Genomic DNA, 25,368 nt, shown 5'->3' with positions numbered 1-25,368 from the left:
ATTTTCTTTTAATATCTTTTATTCCGACAAAATAAAGGGGGCGCACCCGATGTGCCCCGCCCCCTGGATCCGCCACTGTAGACCTCCTGTACGTCCTCAATCAGGTCAAGCTTCTCATTGAAGACAAGATAAACAAAAGAAAACAACACTATCGCCTTTTGCGGAGGAAAGTAGGTCTACTGCTGTCTGGGGTCGCATGGTTCAAGTACTCGAACAGTCGAATCTCTCTCCCAGTCTTCACACTACTGCTGTTTCTTCCTTATACATCCCTGTCCGGACCATTTTGACTCATTCCTCGCACAGACCAGAGAATTCCGGGTGCTTGGTATCACCATGTACCGTGGTAGGCGGAAATCTCGTCGGAAATGCTGAGTGTGCACCACTAGTATACAGAACCGCGGGGTGTCCCCGGGACCTGTGGTGTGTGTTATATTTGTGGTGTCCAGCCTGGATTTTGGAGTTTTATGGTCCGTGGGAACAATATACTGTTCTTCCGACATTCAAGCATCATCGCTGCCCCTATTCCTGCATGCCTGACACATTTTCAATAATTTATCGAGTAAGTATTATTGTCTTTAATCAGCCCCTCAACAACAGTGTTATCTTAGACACCTACCATTTTGTCACAGATATGACTCTCCGCCGAAACATTACATTGATTAGATATAAGTTCCCCTAAACAACATTGCTATACCAGGAAATTATATGAGTCCCTATGTTATGTGAAGTTAATTAGCGCATTTATGAAGTTGTAATGTAAAGCGTATGGTGGTTGCAGGAAGTACTATACTAGTATTGCATGGACATAATGATAGCCTCCCATGCACCTATACGTTCGACATTACGATACAAACAGGCGATCTGACATTTTAACTGGATCAGGGCGAATGAGAGGAAGAAAATGAAGGATATGTCTTTCACATCATGGAAATATGGCGCATGCATGGGTTCTATCTATGCATCGGTACTAATATTCAATTAGAATACATAGATAGATTTTATATAATTTTTCTACATGGACACGTCTGTAGCCAGCTTACTTTGTAATGATTGGGATGTCTATCGATTCTATGCCAAAGTCATTGCTCACAAACTAGGCCTACTTGTATTTTAGCTCGATGTCTCGCGCCAAGGGTTGCCAGATCGTCTTCGTGGTCAAACTAAATTTATTTTACTGCCAAATGTAACCAAACATTTCTCATAGCGAGATTTCACGACCAAAATCAATCTATCTAAGAATTGAAATTCAGGTAGGGCCTATAGGCCTACGCATAGGTCCTTATATGAATGATATTAGTTCATGAATAATGTCGTGTCATAACAACGACAAATAATAATGTTTTTGCCACAATTCATTAATGATAGGCATGATGAACTTCACCACAGCACGTGGCATTTAAAGCCCTCATCATACCTGGCTGCCAATTAAAAAACAGATATCATGGTTTATTGTCTCAATGCTTTATGAAATTATTTCAGCTTGTATTTTTTTTTCACTTTTTAGTCACAGTATGTTGTTTTTGAAGCCCTTTATTAGGTCTCCAAATTTGACATAATTGATAAATCATAATCTATGATTGTTTGAATATTGAATTAATTCATTTTGATGTTGTTGTTGTTGTTGGCTACCAAGAAACGACCACCACCACCACCAACAACAACAAAAACAAAGTTAGTGTCAATCCTTAAATTGCTCACGATCACTTGGGTTTCCTACATTCAATGTCATTTGTCATGGACAAACAGGCTGCGAAACACATGTATTACCAATGCATTATGATCACTTCGGTATAACGAATTTTTATGTCTGAATGTACATATACGTGTATATACGGATGTATGACTAGGTGTATTTGTGTATGTATAATTATATATTATATGTATCAATATAGACATAATTATATTCATTTCCCAAAGATAAGTGTGTATATACTTTTATAAGACAAATGATTTTAACGTATGCGTTTACAAGCTAACGGTTATAAGGGAAGGAGCTAGTATTCCTCCAGATTACTGAATATCGTCTAAATAGCTCATGAAAACAATACTGTTGACTATGAGTGAAGAGCGTGCATAGTCATTGCCCTATGTTATTTGCTTAATAAAGTTCAACTGAGACGCAACATCCTTGGTATGTGGTACATATTCCTCCCCCTTTCATTCTTTACCTCAAGTCTCGGATAAATTACGTCTTTTCAAGATTTGCTGCCTACGTCTATAATCAAATGACCTTTATTGGACTGTCAAATGAAAAAGTTGGAAACAGTCAGACAGTAGGTGTGAACGCGCAGATTCGACAATAATTCAGTATTCTGCAGTCCAGTATGAAGCAATTTCCATGTACATCAATGTATTCCTTCACTAACATTTCGACTACAAATGATAGATTTGATTGTTCTGTTCTGATTTTTTATCTTTCTTGTTCCATGTTGTTTATCTTTGCTTCAGGGTGACTTCAGACGGCAAGAGAAAATACATTTCTTCTTTTTTTTTTTCGTCCTATAGTGCGGGCTACGTCCCGTTGAAGGAAGATGATTCGTATGGGGAAGAGGGTGAGTGAAACCATGGAAACAGGGCAAGCTTTGTGCACCAACCTGAACTAGCATCATTTTATCTACTGTTTCTACTTTTGTGATGACAGCCAACTGTTGCTCTCTCTCTCTCTCTCTCTGTATAATATTATGTTAACAAATGTATTATATGAGTGAAAAGTGAAATTCTGTTCTTAGCTTAGTTAAGACCAAACATTAGAGAAGAAGAAATCAAAATTGTGAAAAAGTTACAATTATCAAACGGCCGTAGACACAAAGTATATGAAAAATAAGCATATAATATATATATATATATATATATATATATATGCATAAGTATTGGAACAAGTTCGCGTGGTTGACTGCAGGTTCATCCGTATTTATTGCTACTCGGAGTTTCATGCAACCTCCATGAGGCGCAATCATCAGGCAATAATAATAATTATTGCCTGATGTTTGCGCCTCATGGAGGTTGCATGAAACTCCGAGTTGCAATAAATACGGATGAACCTGCAGTCAACTGCGTGAACTTGTTCCAATACTTCTGTCTAAAGCTCTTCCTTTGAGGATATCGAACACTCTTCATAGAAGGATAGAATCACCAAAGGTATATATATATATATATATATATATATATATATATAATATATTTGTATTTACATGATTCTTAATATTATGAGTGTGAATGTGTGTGCGTGTGTGTCGGTGTGTGTGAAATTGACTAGTTGTATTTTGTCTGCGCTTATGGAGAAGATCATGATTACCAATAAACAGTAAAATGCGATGTAACGACTCTTTGCCCGCTTTCACCGTGTTCACTTGAACCTTTTTTTTTTTTTTGTAAAGGAGGTTTAATTCCGATTTGTTTTAACGTATTGAAAACTTGTTAAAGGACAAGTTCACCTTCATAGACATGTGGGTTGAGTGAATGCAGCAGTATTAATAGAACACATCAATGAGAGTTTGAGCAAAATCGGACAATCCGTTCAAAAGTTATGAATTTCTGAAGTTTCTGCTCAGTCATGGTTGGAGGAAAAGACTACTATAGCTTGTGATGTCACATGAGTACAACGATATAAAGAAAGAATAAAGAAAATTCAACATATTTCCATTTTTCTCGCATAATAAAAGAACACTCGACTTCTCTCTTTCAGAAGGCAGGGGGAATAATATTACCCTTAACATACGTCAGTAGCAAGTCGAAGAAATGTGCACTTTATTCAAAAAGTAAAGTTTTGTTAAATTCTCTTTTTATTTTCCTTATGTAGTTGTACGCATGTGACATCATACACTGTAGTAGTCTTCTCTTCCAGCAGTGACTGCGCAGATACTTAAAATATTCGTAACTTTTGAACGGATTGTCCAATTTTCCTCAAACTTTCACTGATGTGTTCAACTAATATTGCTGCATTTTCTCAATCCTTATGTATATGAAGGTGGACTTGTCCTTTAATGTTTGCACTTTTTTTGGGGGGGGGGGGGGAGGGTTCTCCTCTGTCTAGGAGTCCAGCCTGATCTTTCTGAAAGGGCCCCTAGTGTTCCTGGCAGCTCCGATCTCCTAGTTGGATTCGAACCCCGGGTCCGAAGTCCATGTGTTCAAAGTTGTACCACAGTCCTCCCATCAAAGAGCAGTTAGACCTTACATCAGTGTTAATAGATCTTGATGTGTTTACCCTCCTCTGACAGTCCTTGGGCAAGATCACCATCATCTTGCTGACGGGGCTCTTGGTTTTCCTAGCCGCCCTCTCCGTCTGGACACCGGGCACCGAAGAAATGAAAGACAACAGGTACATAATTCAGTAAGTCCGTCCATCTCCTTACATCGGCACTGCCTTCATTGTCATAAGTTTCCATGCTAATTGTCATTTGTAGAACCAAAGAACGGAACATATGTACAACAAAATGTCAAGACACGTTTATGATACATTATTCAACTGGTATATATATATCATTCATGATACGTCCATCCTGGTCTTTTCATCGGCATTGTCATAAACATCCATTTCTAATATAGTTTGTTTGAATTGCCACTTGTGCGACCTAAGACGCCTCATGTACAACAATACACATTTACGACACAGTGTTGAATGGGTAAATATAACTTTAACGTTTATCCTCTTCTTATTATCTGCATTGCCAGTAATACCATTATCATCATTATCATCATTATGACTATTATTGTGGATATTTCTTAATACAATTTTGTGACTTTGTTCGACCTAGCAACAAGTTGCTTACATTCTATAACAAAGACACAATGATGCAATATTCATTTTCATTTCAATTCATATCGGCCTTGACTGATTCGTTGTTCAGCATGAACAAATCAACGTCGTTCCCGGACTTGCAATGCCAAAATAATTTAATCCATGTGTTCAAACAAGGATTATAGGCATATAAAAAGGTCCGAAGCTAATCTTCACGTCAGCAGTTGATTATTATTTATTATTACCTATACGAGGTAGTTTTGCGAGGCAATTGCAGTTGGTATTTTGCAGGGTCAAAAGGTCAGCAGTCAATATTCGTTGGTATTTTCCGGGTTTCGCCACTCACTTTACACAGGGAGATGGGAAGAGAAGGAGTGGAATCTCTCTTCCCACACCCCTACTTTACATGTAAACATTCCGATCGACCACGAAAAGAAAACAATACAAGGACGTCGCTGCGGTGTCGGTTACACACACCGCAGAAGAACGCCGATAAATCAACTCGTGAGGTCGACCACTTCCAGCAGCACTACGCGTCAAACAATGACTAGTCCATTTGTGCTCAATAACTGCACAGTGATCATCAGTTACTGCAACTCTCCAAATTGAAACAGAAGCAAAAATAAAGTGTAAAAGCGTTCAGATATTTGAAGTTCGGCTGTTACAACTACATAAAATATGCATCTTTGAAGTTGGAGTTGAATGATATACATTGATGAACAATTTTTCAATTATTCGACATGTTGGTGATGATCTACAGGTAGTCAAATATGGCTTGATCTATATCATAGTGTATAGCCGTATTCACATATTTTCCAAATTTACCTAGGGAATAGGTAATGATTATGATATTGACTGGCCTTGAGGGAGATACCAGATAAATATTGCCCGCACTGAAAGAATATTGCCCTCGTCTTCGACTCGGGCAATATTCTTTCAGTTTGGGCAATATTTCTGGTATCTCCCCCAGGCCAGTCAATATTATATAATTTTCATCAGTTGATATTGGCTCGGAATATCCACGTAGATGATATCATCCCTATGTTTATCAGCTTTATCCTATTAGATATCAACACGCTACAAGAAAGGGACACACGTTCTTGAAAACAAAGACCCCAAAAATAAACTGTCATCATGACAAACTATGGTTATGTTAATACTGTTATACATTGTACCTTGATAGTCATTTTTAATCATTGCCAGTAAAGAAGAGATTACAAACGATCTAATTTTGGCCGAAAGCATGCCTTAATTGCCGGCCTGTGCTTGCGTAAAGGTATGTATATTTCTATAGAACGTACAGAAACTAACACAATTTCATCAGAACAGTAACAAGATTAAGAATAACATGTTCAAAACTATTGTTTCCAACATGAAAATACATAATGGTATAGGACATACAAAAATCTATGGCAGCACCTTCATAAATTCGAGATTAGTTTTTAGGAAGAACATTGTTTTTGTCGTTTCTTTTTCAAACAGCAGTAGCCACAATCAATCACAAACAACTGTCATAGCCCTCATGGTAGAGAAATTCACCACAAGCGTTGATTTTAAGATATCTTTTTTTAATAGTTTTATTCAATATCGATATTTCATTCAAATACAAGGATTCTTACTGTTATATTGAAATCATAATTTATGCCATTTTGCCTGGCCTGACCACACTGACGACCACTGGGGAATCCTTTATATTATTATCACTATGTCAGCCAAAAGTATTAGTGTTTCTCAGTCATCACACACACACACACACACACACACACACACACACACACACACACACACAAACATCATCATCATCATCAGCAGCAGCAGCAGCAGCATCATCATTACTTACATGACCGTCTGGTCCAACCATCATCACCTTTATCATCATTCTGGAACACCAGCATCTCTGTAATCCACTAGTACTCCAGTACCATCAGCATAATTGTCGTTGTCATACTGAAAGAGAATACTCCCATAAAGCTCTTAATTGGTACAGATATTTGAAGGTGTGGATATAGAGTAATTCCAACATTCTCATCCTCTCAAGTTGATTGGATGACTGCAAGCCGCTGCATCATTCTGAAACTGTAAGATATTATTACGGTCATGATCATGGTTATATAGGATTCACATGTAAGGCTCGATTCTCCTTATCAGGAATTATGATTGTTATTGTCAAAATAATCATGTTGAAACAGATCTTTAAATTTATCCGTTTCATCCGGTTACCGTTTTGTATAATGATTTATAGATCCATTGCTGTGTGTTTCTTTTTTTCTTAATTTTGTTGTATGCTTTGATAAGACAGAAAAGTATGAATCGTAGTGTGTAGACCGCTTTTCAACTCTATTCACATTATGTCCGGGCAAATATTGGTAAGAGCTGACTTATATTTTGTTTTGGTTTGTTTTTTCTTCACAGATTGCGTATTCACCCAGTCAAACCCGGCAAGACAGCTGTCAGAGATCCCAAGAATTTCGCTGCCAAAAAAGCAAGCGCAAAGTTGGTCCGGGCGCGAGGACCAGGCCCCAACAAGCTCCTATCGCAGAACGTCTCGTGGCGTCGCAAGAGCGTTTTGAGCGGTCAACGTGGTCCAAGTAAGACCAACATTTCCCTTAGGCATGCCAACGTTTCGCAACAGATGCCACCACGCGCAAAATACAACGTGCTCAAAAGTAAATCTGACATTCGCGCAATGATGGAGAACTTGAAGAAAAACAAGGAACAACGCATGAAGGCTATGTCCCCGCCCCAAAATAAGTCAGAGCATCGCTTGGTTTCGAAGAGTCGGGGTGGATTCTGCCTGCCGCACTTCAACGTGGCCTACATCAAAACGCATAAAACTGCTTCAACCACGCTGCAGACAATTGTCAATCGATTCGGCTTGTTACATAATCTTTCGTTTGTGTTAAACAAAATCAGTCCCACGAATGGACATCTGGTTTATATTCCAGTTACAAAATATTCTCCAAAGATCTTCTTCCTTCCTCCTCTAGGCCACGACAATAGCAGCTCAGAGCGATTTCGGTATAACATGGTGGCCGTTCATTTACGTTATAATCGATCAGCGATGGATTCGTTTATGATGCCAGGGACTAAGTACATCAGCATTATTCGAGAACCCAGTGCTCACTTCGAATCTGCTTTTAACCACTTTAGGTTCACCGACAGCTTCTCGCCAGCTACGAAATGCAGGGTCAAAGGCCGCGAGATTCAAGAGTTCATGCGAAAGCCCGGATATTATCGGCGTCAGCTGAAGAAACTGCCGTGGGATACCACTCGTGGTCTCAGATGGTATTATGCTCGAAATAATCAAATCTTCGACCTCGGTTTGGACTCCAAGTATCACGGCAATGACACGGTAGTGCGACAAACTGTCGACACGCTCGTACGCGATATGGATTTCGTCCTCATCAGTGAGTACTTTGACGAGTCGCTGGTCGTACTTATGAAAATGTTATGCTGGACCTTCGACGACATCGTCTACATATCTAAAAATCAACGCATAAACCGAATGGAGCTTGACGAACCTACCAGACAGAAGATTCGCCAGTGGAACAGGGCGGACGTGATTCTCTACGACCGTTTTAACAAGACGCTGTGGAGAAAGATCCGCGAGTATGGGCCAAGCTTCGGCCACGATTTGGCCACATTTCGCAAGAGGAAAGAAGAGGTGTTTTCCAGATGTGTCGGCAACTCAACCATCAAATCGCACGGCGTGTTCAAACACAGGGAGTACACCCCCAGTGCGAATTCCTCCACCTTTTGCACCTACGTTGCTGAAAGCAAAACGCGACTTTTCCACAGGATATGGCTTCGGCAGGCCGGCTCCTGGAATGACAAGCTAAAAGCAGCGAGGCTGAAGGCACTCAAGCTTCAGAAGATGAAAAAAGAGAAAATGAAAGAGAAACAGTCGGGAGACAAAGTTGTAGTCGACGCGCAACAAGATCGACGCGCTAATTATGTGGCCAATCCAGATGGCGTAAGAACAAGAGAAAATGAAGATGATGATGACGATGATGACGTTGAATCAATCCACAATGAAGAGGAACGAAAACCCGACAATTGCCGGAATCTTCCGGAAGAAGACATCAATTTCGCCAGCTCAGAAGGAACTAATCTGGTATTTCCGGAGGAAATATAATTTTTTACATGCAAGTCTTGAATAATTGAACTTGGACTTCACTGGGCTGTGTTTCTGTTCTTCTGGTGCTTACAATGATGCACGATATGTGAATACCCGCAAATGTGCTGCATTTCCATTAACATTACGAGCTTAAAACCGGGCATTATTTGTTTTATGAAATGGATCATGCGTTATGATATCAGCTGGTAGAAATTTGTAGTGCAAATAACGGGGTCACTCTTCGATACACCGTGCAGACGACCATCATAGGAATCAGTTTAGGGCTCGTCCGCGCGCACAAAATAATAATCCAGCTTCACGGAGCAATCGGTAGTCGTCGCAGCTAGGATAACAAGCGCAGTCAGCAGTGAAGTAATCTTTTTGCTCCACACTTTTCTTACCATACTTTGCATTATCGAGAGAGAGAGAGAGAGAGTGTGTGTGTGTGTGTGTGAGAGAGAGAGAGAGAGAGAGAGAAAGAAAGAAAGAGAATATCCCTTGTTTAAACACTTTGAAAAGTAGCAGATATTAAATGAAATCTGATGGTGCAAATTGTTATGTAATAACAGAAGTGGAGGTTGTAGTTGAATATGTTGTTTTTAATTGAAAAAACGTCAAACTACAGTTAGTGTTTCTTACTTGGCCCTCCCCCACATGCAGATGAGCTTCCAAAAAACAAAACAAAACAAACAAAACCAAAACAATTGCGCGTCTGTGTGTGTGTGTGCGTATGTGTGTGAAGGTGTTTGTGTTTCATAGTGAAAAAAAAAACCCTTGCAGGAGTTACAATGTATCACAATTGCCATCGTTTTAGTTTGATATGACTACTGCCATTACATGCGTAACTGGTTGCTATGTATCCGGATTCGATTTAGACAAGATATGACTTTTTCGACTGATACATTGTTCGTTTGTTATTATGATAATCGTTATGATCATTTCTCGTTAAATAATGGATCGTTAATGATGATTTTATGAATTATATTCTATAAGCATATGTTTCTATATCTTCAGTTCCATATGCTGCCATTACACTGCGTTGATGTGGCAACAATATAATACATGATGCAAAATGTCTATAATATGCCAAAGTTGCGACCATTCCATTACTGCGAGGGCAGCTGATGCGGGCAACAACGACAAAAAGAAAGATAGAGGGAGAAAGGATTAAGAAAAAAGACGGAAGAAGAAGAAGAAGAAGAAAGTACTTTTCGAAGGTAATTTTGTTTCCACATTATAATGATACAGCGCTTTGTCAGAGACTTGCCTTATACGATTCATGATATACTATTAAACTGATGTGGTGATATCTGCCAGTAATAAATACGTTTTTCTCCTAATCAATACCTATTAACTTCTTGCGTTGAGTTTTGTTTCTGTTTTGTGTTGTGGTGGTAATTCAATGCCACTTGGCATTGGCGGAATTAATACCTTTCCGTTACTTATCCTGTTTATCCTACCTTTTTTGCATTGTGTTTTGTTTCTGTTTTGTGTTGTGGTCGTAATTGAAACAAAAAAATAATTCACTGGTTGATTGTTATACTGAAATGAAAAGTAACGTCCATCATGAAATGCTCTCCTACTCATATTGAAAAAGATAAGTTTCTGGTGTTTTCATTAGGAAAATTTAAGTATCTGTATACGTTCAGATGGGGAAGGGGTGGGAATAGAGAAAAGAGGGGGCGAGTTGAGTTTTGGGGAGTGGAAGGTGGGATAGATATACATTGTATATTATAAACAGATGTATCCTTACGGAAGGGAGGGAAGGAGCATTCTTTTTCTTTTCTAATAACATTTCATTTAATGAACATTGAGATGTTAGATTAAGCAGAATGAATGTGTTGCTTTTTTATGACAAAGACACACACACACACACACACACACACACACACACACACACATACATATATATGGAGAGTTTGTTCGCAAAAACCGATAAGTCCATTTTTGAAGATTTTGAAGTATGGATGTCATCAGGTACAAAATAGTACCTTTTAAATGATATATTGGTCACTACATATAAAGGTATATTTTTGAAGTTATGGTCAAAAGAAGCAAAAATTTTCGTATTATTCTTTTTATGTTTCTTGACCTTTAATCGCAAATATCTCCATTTGGCAAATATGGACTTATCGGTTTTTGCAAACAAACACTTCATATATATATATATAATGCATGTATCGCTTTGAAGAAAAAAACAGCCTAAATAAATGATTCAGTAATTGTTTTGATATTAAGAAAAGATCTCAATGAGGCATTTTGGAATGGAATATTGACTTTTTAGATAACGCAGTTATGATTGTGAAATTAGTTATTGGTCAGATGATAACAGTGTAAAAATACTCTAACTATATTGTTTTCTTAAATATTTTGGTTCCGTTGGTGAAGACTAAAACAATATCATATTTTGAAATCAAAAAGAAAAAAACAAAATACTGAGTCACGTCTTTTGCATGCATCTGATACAAATCACAAAGATAAGGAACTGTGTACTAGTATTCGGTTTACCTTTTCTTTTCTTTTTTCCTCCATATCTGAGTGTGCATTATATATTGTGCGATAATCACCTTATTTTTTTTTTTTTTGTAACAAGGTGGCATACAAAGTATGGCTACTAATTTGCCCTGTCACCTCGGAATGATGGGTTTATAGCTCATTTAAAAAGAAAATAATACAATTATGACTATCAACTCAGTGATTTACTCTTACAACCATGACAATCGTCTCACATTAAAGGGGTGGTTAATAGCACTGGTTGAGGTGAGGATTCAGCTTTTAACTCTTTGCGAGATACTTAGAAAGCACCTCACAAAATATTAAAAAAGAACCCTAACAATTCCAAGAGGAATTCAATGTTTCCTTGATGAAAACCGGCTATATACTAAATGGCTGAGATATCCAAAAACAAAGTAAATCAAAGTGATCCTACTCAAAGATGTGTCCCACCTTTACTTAGGATCGCTTTATTTTGGATATCTCAGCCATTTCAAAACCAGATTTCTTCAAATAGACTTTGAATTCCTCTTAGAATTGTTAGGGTTTTTTAAATATTTTGTGATGTGCTTTCTAAGTATCCTGCAAAGAGTTAAAAGCTGAATCCTCACCTCAATCAGTGCTATTAACTATCCCTTTAATGTGAGACGATTGTCATGGTTGTAAGAGTAAATCACTGAGTTAATAGTCATAATTGTATTATTATTGAATAATAATGTTCTTTCATATTTCATAAAAGGTTTTTCATTATCTCAAAATACTATCATCAAAAGAAGTTGGAAATCTGAAGCCCCATCTCAACTGAGTTATACCATCCCTTTAAAGCTTGTTACTTCGAATTCGACGCCATTGCTTACAGAAACTTTGAAAACGGAGACATGCATTACAGTTAATAGAAATGAAAGTGGGGGGGGGGGGGTATTCAGATGCTCAATTCATAGCATGACATCTGACGGGGTAATAAAATATTATGGTAACAAAGAAGATTTGCTTATCTATCATCGATGAATCACATGTTGTACGATCAATGATAAATATCATGTGAGAGGCAAGGCAGTGTCAGTGTGACCTGTCTGTTATATACTCTCTCTCTCTATACATATATATCTCTCTCTCTATCTATCTATATATATTATATATATATGAAATATATACATATATGAAATATAATACATGTATATAACACGTACATGACATTTCAATTTTTTTTTTTTCGGAAAACATTTTTTGACCAGTCCTTATGAGTATTCAAATGAGCGAGTTGATGATGTCATACCCTCACAATTTTTCATATTATTATAATATATGAAATTCGTTAAAAAAAATATTTTTAGCTAATACAAGTAAAGGCATGCATGTTTCCATACCAAGATACAAGAGTAAACATTGAATTTGTTCTGTTTTAATTTGGATGGTTTTAAGACAAGTCTTATATTTATGGAACTGAAATATGTCGTTTATGTATAATTAATGAATAAGAAGAGAGCATGACATCGTCACTGGTAAAAAAAAAAGAAAAAGAAATTATGTTTCCCGAAAAAATATGAAATTTCAAAATGTTATATCTTCCTAAAGTCTTATTTGATTTTAGTCATTGTTGTATTATTCTGTAGGGAATATTTTTCTCTTTCTTTTGAAGTTTATTCATTTTTGGGGTGGATTTCCTTTTTAAAGCTGCAGATAACAAAGACAACAATATTTTGTGAGCCATATGTGATAACTTTCAAATCGTCAGACTCATTATACGTGATAAGTGCAACACAATTGATTTTTTTTTTCTGTTTGATTACAACCTCACTTCAACAAAAATGTGAAGATGGCGTTTATCTGTTTGTGTGTGTGTGTGTGTGTTTTTCTTTTGCATTCAGACCCTTCCACGCCAAGCTCTGCTTGTGATGACGGTCCCTGTACTAGTGATTTCTCCTTTGTTCATGTATAAATACGGACGTATGCCGTAACATGTTGCTTTGATTCATGATTTATGTTATTACAGACTGATGTTGTTATGAAATGTACATTTCCTATTATTGATTTGTATGTTATACTCTCCTTTTTTTGCATACTCCGTATCACTTTGTTTTCAAATATTATTGTATTTGGAAAAAGAAAACGCAGAAATAAACCAAACTAAATCTTTAGTTAGTCTCTTCATAGACTCTACCACAGCCTCAGTGCACTATTCTTATACTTGGAATATTCGTTATGAACTCAACAATATTATAATTATGCTCATAAAAGCCTCGGCCCTACTTGTGTAATTATAAGGCAGGGCTGCCAACTCTCACTCATTGAGAGTGAGACTCACTCATTTTGGTCCTTTCTCACTCTAAAACTTTATTTCATTTGCATGCATTTCTAGCTGATCTCACTCATTTTGACTCCTAAATTATAGCATTGGCCTATGGGAGTCTCACTCTCAACTAGTTTCCAGTAATGCCAGCCCTGATATGGCCTCCTTCTTGTCTTTTTTTTTAACCTCGTCCCTATGTTTCACCTTTTTCTTTCTTGTACTTACTTTTCCCTTGTACCTTGCTAATTAGCCTTTATAAAACCCCATGTCATCATTACTTACTTGGTGACCTAACTATCTCCCCACTGCGACACTCGTGTACATTGTATTCACATTTTGTAATTGATGTCTGTTTCTTGGAACCCGCAGTTACTTTCTAATCATGGTCTACTGTACATTTCATTTCGCATCTTTGTGGCTGTCTTATTTGTTTCTTGTTTGTTTGCTTGTTTAGTGTAATGTATTACATGAATGTGAAGTGAAGTATGAAAATAAATGGGCTAGAACTGTTCAATGAGTCTCGAGTTTAAGACCGGTGCTATTGCAGTTTTTATCAAACATGGCCGGCGCCATGTTTTCAAAAGTGGGCCGGGGCTCTTCAGGCTTGTGATGCCACTTTCGGGTTTCATCAGCTAAAAGGCTAAAAAAAAAAAAAAAAAAAAAAAAAAAAAAAGGAAGAAAAGAAGAAAAGAAGAAAAAAAAAGGTCTTCAGCTCAACTTCTGTCTTCTGTAGTTCGGTAAGGTGCCACCTCCGGGTTTCTTCAGGTGACAAGAAAAAAGAAAAAAAAAAGAAAAGAAAAGAGGCCTCCAGCGCAAAAACAAAAGCCTTCTCGCGCTCATCACAGTCATCAAAGTTTCTTACTATTTCATTTTAGTGCCACTTACGCACTTCCGGGGTTAAAAAAAAAGGGGACCCAAAGTGGTGACACCTTATATATTACTTGGTATGGTGCAAATCAAATTCGAAAGCCAATTTATTCCATACAAATATAACAGTTATCACGATCATAATGGGGGAGGGCTGTTTCAGAAAGAAACCACTGATTGTGATCGTGTAGGGCCTACCACACTGACATTCCATTTATTTCTATAAGTTGTCAATGTGGCGTACTGAACTCTAATTAGGTAGGTTTGAAAATCGGTAGATAATCATTAAAATGGAGCTGCATGAAATTAAACTGGAAAGGTTATTATAGGCCTAACGCAAAATGGCACACAGCTCGATCAGTGAACTGGCGCACAGAGAGTTCTGTGAACTGGCGCCGTTTACTACCAGCTTTCAGTCCCATCTCGCAGATGGCGCCTATCCATGGTCTGCGATTTCACTCCGTTTACATCCTACTGTACCTGTGTGCCTGTCCGTAAACCACGTACAACTCCATTGGCGCAAACAAGGAAGTGGTTGCGTTGAAAAAATAACCAATGTAGCCGCGAAATTGTGCACGGAGTCTGCGAGGTAGCAGTGGGCGAAAATCATTCATTCTCGTCAGAGGAGCAAACTAAAAATTGGTTTGCTTTGACGGGTTTGTCATTCGTGGCTGCTTTGATCACCGTGGACATATATTTATCCTCACACCCTTCCAGTAAGTATGATCTCAATTATATCCACAATGACTGTGATTTGGTGTATCATTAATTTTGGCTACAGCATTCAGCTGCTCAGACACGTAGTAGCTGGCACCAGCAGACAGGTTTAGGGTGGGTGCTTGTTGGTCCTTTTCTCGACCGTGACGTTCCCCTGCCCCAGCGCTGAGCTGCACCTCTCGTCCGTGCTCGGCCGCTTTATAGAGACGACCAATCCACTTGGACTTGACTTCCCTCCCATTCCAGATACAGTCGGCACTGCTCGTTAAAACTATCCTGTGGGCTGTATAGTTAAAGGAGAAATATAAAAAGAAATGATAATGAAGTAATGGGGAAGTTGTTCGATGTTAAACGCAGCCATCGTGTCGTATTCGTATTGCTACTCAGTACCGTCGGTAAAGGCTATTCTAAAATTTACACTACAGACCGCCATCACTGCACTTCATGCGCTATCTACGCGTTTTCGTAGTATTATGAGTGACGTGATCTTGAGTTCGCTTCAAACTGTTTGCACGTTAAAGATATCAATTAGAAATAGAAGACTAAATATAGTATCTTCTTCTTAGTCGTCCTGCGTCCTTCAGGCTTGAAAATCGTTCCAGTATGACACTACACTGGGTCACTGCACTGTGTCAGTAGCAGTGCAGGGGCGGATGTGGGAATTTCATAAAGAGGGTTGAGGGGGCGCTTAATAACAAAATTAAAATCAATTAAAAAAAATAAATAAAAAAAAATAAAGGGGGGGGGGGGTGTCCGGTGCACCCCCTCCTGGATCCACCACTGAAGTGTTGTAGCACCAACCACTCAGTACAATAGCAATAGTCATATTAAACGTTACAGCAGGTGCCGAACTACAGGTGGTCAGTTGAATTGACTCAAACTGCATGATACTTGATGCATTTTAGAACTTTGTATTTCAGTATCTTTTTTTTTTTTTTACTGCAGCCTATGCAAAGAATCTGTATTAAATTCTTGACATACAATGTACTAGACAGAAAGATCCGTCTGTCCGGAGGACTCTTTTGTATTTTGCCATTAACGCCGTCCTCCGTAGACAGACGGAAGGTTGTAGTACCCATTGCTGTGTGGATGTTCTTAACCACTGTCTCTATGGAAAATTGGGTGAGGTACCTCACCCTTCTCGACTGCGTCTAATTCACGGCCCTAGGTCGGCAAATTTAAGCTTGAATAGTTAAATCAACTATTCAAGAATAGACTTCACTCACCAGATTAATGAATAATCCAATATTTCGGTCGAATTTTCAACGCAAAACACACATCAACCAGCCCGTCGCGTCGTCACGTTCAAACTGCAGAAACATACAGTATGAATCTATTAGCCAATCACATGCGAGGTAGGTTCTACGTGTTTTTTTTACTTAATAAAGTACCTCGCATGTGATTGGTTAACAGATTCAAAATGGTGACCTACAGCTAGCGAACGGCGATGTTGCGATATGGATAAAATTTCTGCATTATAACCGCGTTACTGTGAGTATTTCGATTGCAAAATGTGAGAAATTAACCCCAAATATTGCTGCATAATGTGTCATGTCATGTCAAACTTGTTTGAATATAAAAAAGCTGTCTGAAATTTGGTTTATCGTAACGTTTGATTTGTGCGCTACTGCCACACAGGAGCTGGCATCATTGACTTCGGTCTGTATACGGAGGGGATCCGTGAAGCCAGACGCAGTCTCCGCGGAACATTCCCCGACGGACAGATACAGACCGATCTTTCGGTCAAACAATGTACATGTACGTAGGTCTATAGTACACTGTATGATATGTTTCCAAGACTAAAGTGTGGATAGTACCAAGGAAGTTACACTTTGTACATGTATAGTGGGTGATTTCAAGTTTGATGCTAGTGCTAGTGCTAGTGCTATGCGTATCTTCCAAACAATAAATGCCTTAAATCAAAGCTCCAACACCGACGGTCAGAATATATATTAACAAAGCGATACCAAAATTTTGTACTCTTGAACATTGTGTGTTAACTCGCTTACAACTATCAGTATTGACCCTACTCTCTGTACACTTTGTTCAGTTGTATGCACCTAGGCATAATTTGTAAGTTGTAACCACTTGTTGATTATCTGTAGTGTAGGCCTTAACTGATCAGCTAGCAGACACAACAGGAACTACATAGTATGTATTTGAAGTCCTGAAGACTTGTCACGAGTATTTATGCAGGCAGGCATCTATTTATGGGGAATGCATGTTATAGCAAAATCAGCGAAATAAGGTCCTTATGAAACAAGTTACAGACCGATGTGTTGCCTCTAAACCCCATACAAGTGCGTCAGTGGAGTGCCCACTTTGAATAAATAGACAGAACCAAGAAAACATAAATTTGTTTTCTCTCTTAAAATCATTCAGTCAGGAATATGAACTGATGTAATACACACTTGAGCTTTTGTACAATCACACCATGCAATGCATAGTATTCCTTTAATATACGGTACTAATAAAAGACCATTATCAGTGTAACAGAAAAAATATATTAATCAGAGGAGTTGAAGTTGACAAATTGAAGAAATTCACACCACAACCTTCAACCCTCTGATTAATATTCTCTTTAATACTTTCATTTATAATGCCTTGTCTGCCTATTAAGTGGACTCACATTTAACAATTTTCGGAGCTTGGGTATTTGTTCCAAGTTCATCGTCACTGCCGGCAACCACGGAGAGCCTAGTGGTAGTGTCACAGCCCGGAAAGCAGTAGATGACAGGTTCGAGTCCCATGGTTCCTTTTTTTCTGACTTTTTTTGGGTTAGATTACAAATCAGAAGTTGCGATCTTACAAATTTCATTTGTTACGGGAGACAAATTGAAGAAATTCACACCTCAGAATGGTTAAAATTACGATTGTTCTGCAGCACTGAATATTGTACATTGTACATTGTACAAAGCGTACATACTGTCATGTGCTATTTATTTAATTACCAAATAACAGGAAATTTGAGTTTGATGACCCACTTTCACGAAGAGCACATGCTCACATGTTTGTTGTTGAATTGCAGAGGTCAAGGTTAAACACTAGTTTTGGTCTCATCCACACGCCCACATAAGGGAGAACTCCAAAATGCTGCATAGTATACAAAATGTGTATATTGATGAGTCTACAGGTCTCAGAAACAAAGACGTGTGGGTTTAATTGGCAACATTCTGCCCAGTGGAGGTCACGATTCCAACCACCAAAGAAAAGGAAAGTAAAGACAAAGCCACCTCGAAGAATGTTTTCATTGTTTTGAATGAAACTGTTCTGTTGAAATCAAAGGGACAGAGTTTTAAAAGTCATTCAAAACAACAGCAGCCTACAGTTTAGTGTAAGAATGCTGTGTAGAGAGGCATTCTTTCTTTCTTTTTTGTGAGGCAAGTGTACACTTTGTAGTCATTGCATTAAATATCATTCCTTCAGGTTTAATGTCCATAAACTGTTAAAGCGTGTAACTGGATATTTAATGAGAAAGACAATAAAGAACATAGTCTTTACCTAATTTCTTTTTGACAAACATCAAATGAAGAACTTTGTAAAGTAATCCTGGAGTGGTACATCATTAGTTCTAATCAAGTATTTTGTTTTCTTTCAAGACAAAGGTATGATTTAGAATTATGCCCATCCTACGGTTGTAAACATACTTTTTCCAACAAAAAGTGTGATATATGATGTACATTGTGTACCATGTAGTGGGAAAATACATGCACCAGACATTACTGTACATGTACATTGTATTGTATTCCCCATTGAATATCTACTAAAAGGTATAAGATCTATAGAACATCAAATGTGCAACAGTTTTACAAATTATATTGATGTGAATGAAATTTGAGTTTCATCATGTTTGGGGTATGTTCATTAAAAAAAGTAAACTCTAAAATTGAATTTGCTTCATAGTTTTAGATGTAAGAGTTTATAACTTCCCTGCAGATTTATTTTGTTTTGTTTTGTTTTGTTGTTGTTTTTTAATTTAATCTCCTTGCCATGGATTCATTAACCCCCCCTGAAAGTTCAGATTTTGTTTTTAGGTCACCCACTGGCCTTTGCTTTTGCATTATACTTAGGCTTACAATTCATATTTTACTGTATAGTGGGAGGGATTCAAACACTGTAGTCATACAATGTACACATTGCATTCACATTGACTCAGAACTCTGAACTAAACTGCGTGTGCGTGGTGTGGTGCAGATAGAACCACTGTCATTCATGACAGATGTAGACAATTATTTGTGCCTGATCAAAATCACAGGAAATGAACAGGAAGAGCAAAGAGGGGACAGATTCCTATTTTGACGTGCGAAGGGTAAAGGGACTGTCGAAGGGATAATGCGGTTGGGACTATCTGGCCCAAAATGATAACCAGCCGACCAGTGTAAATACAGCTGTATTTAGGATTTGCTATAAAGTTTGTTAAACATTGATTACACCGTAGATTGGTATACAGTCAATGACCGTTCGAAAGCTTTGATGTGATGATCTACCAAATATTCATTCTTGTTTTAAATATGATGTGGACAAGTTTAACAAAGACAGCACATGTGTAATGATGTCAGTAAGAAAGCAATTCGAACTAGATTTTCATCAAGCCTGACAAATTAGGTGATCCGATATACAAAGACAGTGTACTACAAGTTCCCAGTACAACAAATGATTTCTGAGATTCTCATTGAAGAAAAGGGGATCAAACCTGTCATGCCTACAGATTTAAAATGGAAAGGGCATATTGTATATCATGTTAACAAAGAGACAAAATGAACCTCATTTTGACACACAAGATGGCGTCTGAGGAAAAAGCCATTTTCTTATGGAATGATCCACTCGACACAAGGTCCATATCTGTGTTAAATATGGTGCAATATGTATGCCATGTATTTACCAAAATACAAGACAACATTTTTTTGATCCTTGACTCTACTTTAGACAGCCGAGATGGCATCTGATTAGAAAGTTGTTATTTCAGGAAACTGTATTTGCTGTTATTTTTGGGTACAGATATTTTTGCAAATTAGAAGGTCACAGACATTGAAATTGCGAGATGTTTTTTTTTGCGAATCAACACTGAAGCTATCATAAATGCATTGCTACCATTATATAGCATATGGCAACATTTTCACGTCTTGTTAATTTCTCGATCCAGTAGTGATTCGCGAAAATTTCAAAAATTAAGCCATCGCAAAAAAACAGCTTATACAGGTTGCTGTATAGTGTATGTGGATTGCCTGTGAAACCTGGTGTGATGTAAAGTGTGTGAAGAGTCCACTTAATGTAATGTTAGCTATCGCTCAAAACTTAAAATATTTGTATAGATTATCTGCATACTGCATACTGCATTTTCTTCCTGGTAGGACCGCTCTTAAAGCATCAAACAGTGGGCTGAGTGTTGGGTTCCCAAGTCTGGCAACACTGACAACATGGATTGGACGTGATGAACATGTTACATGCCAAACAGCCTTCAAGGCCTTTTTTCGAATATTTCTTAGAACTTGATTGCGATGTTTCAACGAGGAAGTAAAAGCCATGCGCCCTTTGTACATAATTACCATCATAGCTGTCACGTTCTCAGCTCAATTTTATTAACAGTCCATATTGCTGAAATTTATATGTATATTAAACACTTTTGAGGACTTTTCAAACTTTGCATGAAATTGTGGATATGCCATGTGTATCATTGAGCACTATAGCTTTAATGAGGTACTTTTATGTAAAAACAACAACCAAGAAGAGACAGAGCCATTTGGAGTCATGAAGTATGGTCTTTTTTAATAATAGATTTGAATGTACAATTTATCAAAGGATAAAATGTGTACTTTGATTGGAAGCCAACAGGTCTGTACAACATACACGTGTACCATCCTGCATCTTTCAATCTTAAACATATCATACAGGCTGTATGCATGTACGGTGTACAAGTTTCACACTGTCAATAAATTATTCTTAAAAAATGAAGGTAATAACTTCTCATTCTAGGAGCTTCAATGTGCACTGTAGAAATCTGTCATCACTAGTCTCGGTAATGATACAGTGCACCCATTGTGAATGCAGTTTGTAATCACTTGTTAACCAATGTGCGCTTTATTTTTGGAATGGTGCATGAATTCATGCCCACTGAACCATGATTAGCATACTAACTGCTATGCTATGCAAACTTAGATAGTAATGTATGTGTCTGTGTGTCTTTCATTGCTCTTCTTCTATTTGCAGACATTTCACTAACATACATTGTAGAACAAATGGAGAGAAATGTTTCTATAGAACCCTACAGGGATTGTGGAATTCAGTATTCTAAATGCAGGCATGCACAATAAATGTTGCGAGGGTGGCATTGGTCTTGAACAGTATTCAAGTGGGATGTAGCCATACAGCAGTTGTGTACCACAGGGGACATTTTGTGTAAATCGGTATCTAAAACTGTACTGTATCTATAGGCCAAATATGGGTTACCCACTTGTAGGTTTTTATCTTTAAAATTGGGAATTTCTCTAGTCTGATACTAAACGCAAAATTAAAAATAGTGGTACATGTATGCAAATATAATTGTCGGGAAGTCTTATTGCAAAATATTTTTGCCATCTAGACCTTCATCATTATATAGCATGCAGTGTATGTGTTTGCAGTTTGTATCACTGACCATTTCAAGCTTTTTTTTTCTTTTTTTTGCTCTGTGGGAAAAGACCATGTTTGAGTCGGCAAATATCTGCAGTGCGACGAGAATAAGGAAGGAAGTTTGTCCTGACCCAAAGCCAAACCCACTGATGGTATCACCACATGTTTCCATGGGAACATATTCTTTTCTTTGTTTTGGGGGGCTTTTGGGTATTGCTCATATTGAAAATTATTATTCCTTTTATTTGCTTTTTTTAGGATTGTATAGGGCAAGTCCAAGATAAGGTCCCCTCAGAAGGCAAAATTTCATCTTTGCTCAATATTGACATGTTTGGTATCATTTTGAAGCTTATGAGTTGAAGTTTTGATTTCCATGGAGGAAAAAATGCTATTATGTAAGTTTATGCAAATTTCAAGGGCTTCATTTGCATAAATGTGAAACACAGCGTTACGTATGGGACATTTATAAAAATTCATATTAATTCAAAGGAAAGCAAATGATATTTGATTAATATGTGGACATAAGAAGTTCATCAAATAGTTTAACTTGGTATAAAAATTTAGGGATTATGCAAATGATTATGCAAATTAGCTCGTGTCCTATCATGAGATGTCCCATACGTAACAAATTGAGGTCATTTTTTTAGGTTTTTTCTGACATTGCTAAGGATATTTTAATGCCCTTTTGGAAAGTTCTAATTTATTGTTTAGAGAAATTAAATACCATAGAAAAAAGAAAAAACAGTAAAAGAAATATATTCTATTAGGCATTGAAATAATGTTACGTATGGGACAAATGCGTTACGTATGGGACATCCTCATACATATTGCATGTGAATGCATGTAGCTAGCTGGGAAGGTCTCTCAGTATGCAAATGGTCAATCATCCTGAAGAAAGCATCCCAACATTGTAGCTACTTTTTGAGTTTTAGACACTTGAAACAATGCATGTACTTGACTGAACAATTTTCAGAAAGGGGGAGGGGAAAATGGCAAAATACACAATGAAAAATCAGCATTAAAGGGATGGTATAGTTTTTGTAGAAATGGGGATTCAGTTTTCAACATTTACAAGAATTACTAAAGAGCATACAATCCTAAGACTAGAGGAATTCAAAGTTTATGTGACAGAGATCCAATTTGAAATGGTTGTGATATATACAAAAAATATATAAAGTAAAATGATTCCTTTTTATTGCAAGTAATACACAATTCAGTTTCAATAGTAGCCACGACAAAATTCATGGGTATACATACTGAGGTGTGACTCGAATCAATGACCTGACTGCTAGACAGACATCATCTACTCGATCACTGGGGTTCCACGCAGCAGGTATTTCTTATTTATTGAAATTAATATTTCTTGTGTCAAGTCATTTTTTATTGAAACTAAATGGCAAACTGCCCTTCATCAATGGAAGTAAACACTTTAAACTATTCAATTTTTCAGTAGTAACTATCCTGATAAAAATAGGGCATACATACTCAGGTTGGTCATAAAAAATATAGAATATGATTAAATATGATTATGATGGTAGATATATGGGGGATATTGTTCCCATATCAATCTGGAACAGCATTTGAGTAATTTCAACTGATTCTACCTCAATGATTATGCAAAAATTTGTTTATGGGTATTTTGCAAAATTATTTTGCAAAATACTCATATAAACTTGGTTCTCCACACACTAAACGAATGGGGGACAAAGGGCAGGCATACTTAGGTTGGTCATAAAAATATAAAAATATGACTGAATATGATTATAATGGTGAGTATTCGGGGAATAATGTTTCCTTGACAATCTGGATCAGTATTTGAGTAGTTTCAACTGATTTTACTACAATAATTATGCAAAATACTCATAAACATGGTTCTTCACACACTAAATGAATGGGGGACAAACTGTCCCATACGTAACTGTCCCATACGTAACACGTCATGTCTGTCTTTAATTAGAACCTGTAATTAGAGTTTTTTGCCTAATGACATGAAACTTACCTGTGATAATCTTGAGTGTTGTGACTTTCATCACAGTGAGTTACAAGTTGTAGAATGAAACACTTTCAGAGAGTTTTGAGATTGAAAAAAATGTTATAAAAAACAAAAGTTTTCTGGTCCCATACGTAACGGCACATATTTTCTCTTCTAGAATATAATTGTCACGGTCATTTTTCTCAATTTTTTACATGTTTATACTTCTCCTAGATATCAATCACCATGATGAAGTTCAATATGATCAAAGGCCATTAACACTATTTTTCAGGTCATAAAAGTCTCTGAATGTCCCATACGTAACGCGCGCATTATCTTGGACTTGCCCTATATTATTTTTGAGTCTCTCAATCTTCACAATTGTTGAATAGTTTTGGGTTGAAGGCAGACATACAAATTGTATATTTCTGAGTGTCTTGAGATTGCTTCAAATGCCATTTTAGTAAATACATTGTAGTAAAAGTCGTGAAGAACTTGTAGATTAAAACTCGTCGGTGGTATAAGTGTCCTTGAATTGTGATTAATGTTTCTTTTGTCATCTGTCTTCCACAACTTTTATCATGATGATAAAAAAATGTGTTGGGGAAAGAGGCGGTCACTGTTTTCACACGTGTATACTGTTGAATGAATGAGAAACAATAGGTGTTTTCACATCAGCCCGATAAAAATCCAAGCTCGAGATATTTTCCAATTTCCCAAGTCAGAAAATAGCGCGCTATTTTGAAACATCGGGCTGATGTGAAAACGCCTACTGTGCCTTTGAATATAGAGAATAGGCCTCAAACCTACACATTTTACCCATTGTACAAAGTGTACATTCAAGGAAAATGTTTAACTACCAAAGTGTAGTATACATGGATTCAATTTTTGTAGTATTAAATATGACGCATCCATGAAGTTTCAGGAAAATACACTACTGTGTGCAGATCTACGCATGTATAGCAGTGTGCATGCATTATGATCTACACTGTAAATGTGCACATCGGAAAATAAATACTCATCATTACGTACATGTACATTATAAAGACAAAATAGCTAAAATTTGATTGCACTGTATGAGTGCACAAATACATTTCACTGTATGGGTGCACAAATGTTTGGTACATGATGGATACAAATATAAATTTAACATGGTTCCTTCATTGTACAAATACATCGCATCTGTAGGGGCTTGCAAATTGTACTCAATCCCTCATTGAGCTACAGGTACAAGCATGTACATGTACATGTAATAGTATGTATTCACAGTGCATTAGAATGGCCATGGGTTGTGTGAGAGGTACAAATGTACAATGTACGTATTGACCAGTTGAGGACAGACTGATTTTGCTACAACATGCATTTCCCAAAGACACTTGCCCGAGTATACTTGGGACTCGTCCTCAACGGTTAACTGAGTGAGAAAGAGAGCCATTCAGATCAACTGCACAGTACTCCAATTGCTTAGGATTGTTTTCCTATATGTTCTACTGTAAGCACTTATAGGATGGTGTACACTTTCACATGTTTCTTTACAACCTACAATGTGTCAACAGAACCGTTGC

At 37.3% G+C, this 25,368-nt stretch overlaps 2 protein-coding genes across 2 annotated transcripts in view; both read left to right on the top strand.

Moving 5' to 3' along the window:
- Positions 1-2,531: 2,531 nt before the first annotated feature.
- LOC139720486 (uncharacterized) lies at positions 2,532-8,873 on the top strand. The gene is made up of 3 exons (XM_071631840.1): positions 2,532-2,552; positions 4,218-4,318; positions 7,151-8,873. Exons 1-3 carry the CDS (start codon positions 2,532-2,534, stop codon positions 8,871-8,873), a joined length of 1,845 nt encoding a protein of 614 aa, XP_071487941.1.
- A 6,227-nt stretch (positions 8,874-15,100) lies between these two features.
- The window catches only part of LOC139720532 (tyrosine-protein kinase Fyn-like), a 77,202-nt gene continuing 66,934 nt past the window's right edge, over positions 15,101-25,368 (top strand). Inside the window, exon 1 of the mRNA XM_071631884.1 lies at positions 15,101-15,221. The gene's annotated coding sequence lies outside the window, so the exon portion shown is untranslated. The remainder of the gene's footprint in view (positions 15,222-25,368) is intronic.

Source organism: Diadema antillarum, unplaced genomic scaffold, assembly GCF_040938485.1.
Source record: "Diadema antillarum isolate AM-2024a unplaced genomic scaffold, OU_Dant_1.0 scf00000128, whole genome shotgun sequence".
NCBI lineage: Eukaryota > Metazoa > Echinodermata > Echinoidea > Diadematoida > Diadematidae > Diadema > Diadema antillarum.
Note: the sequence above shows the minus strand (reverse complement) of the source record. Positions and strands in the feature narration are given on the sequence as shown.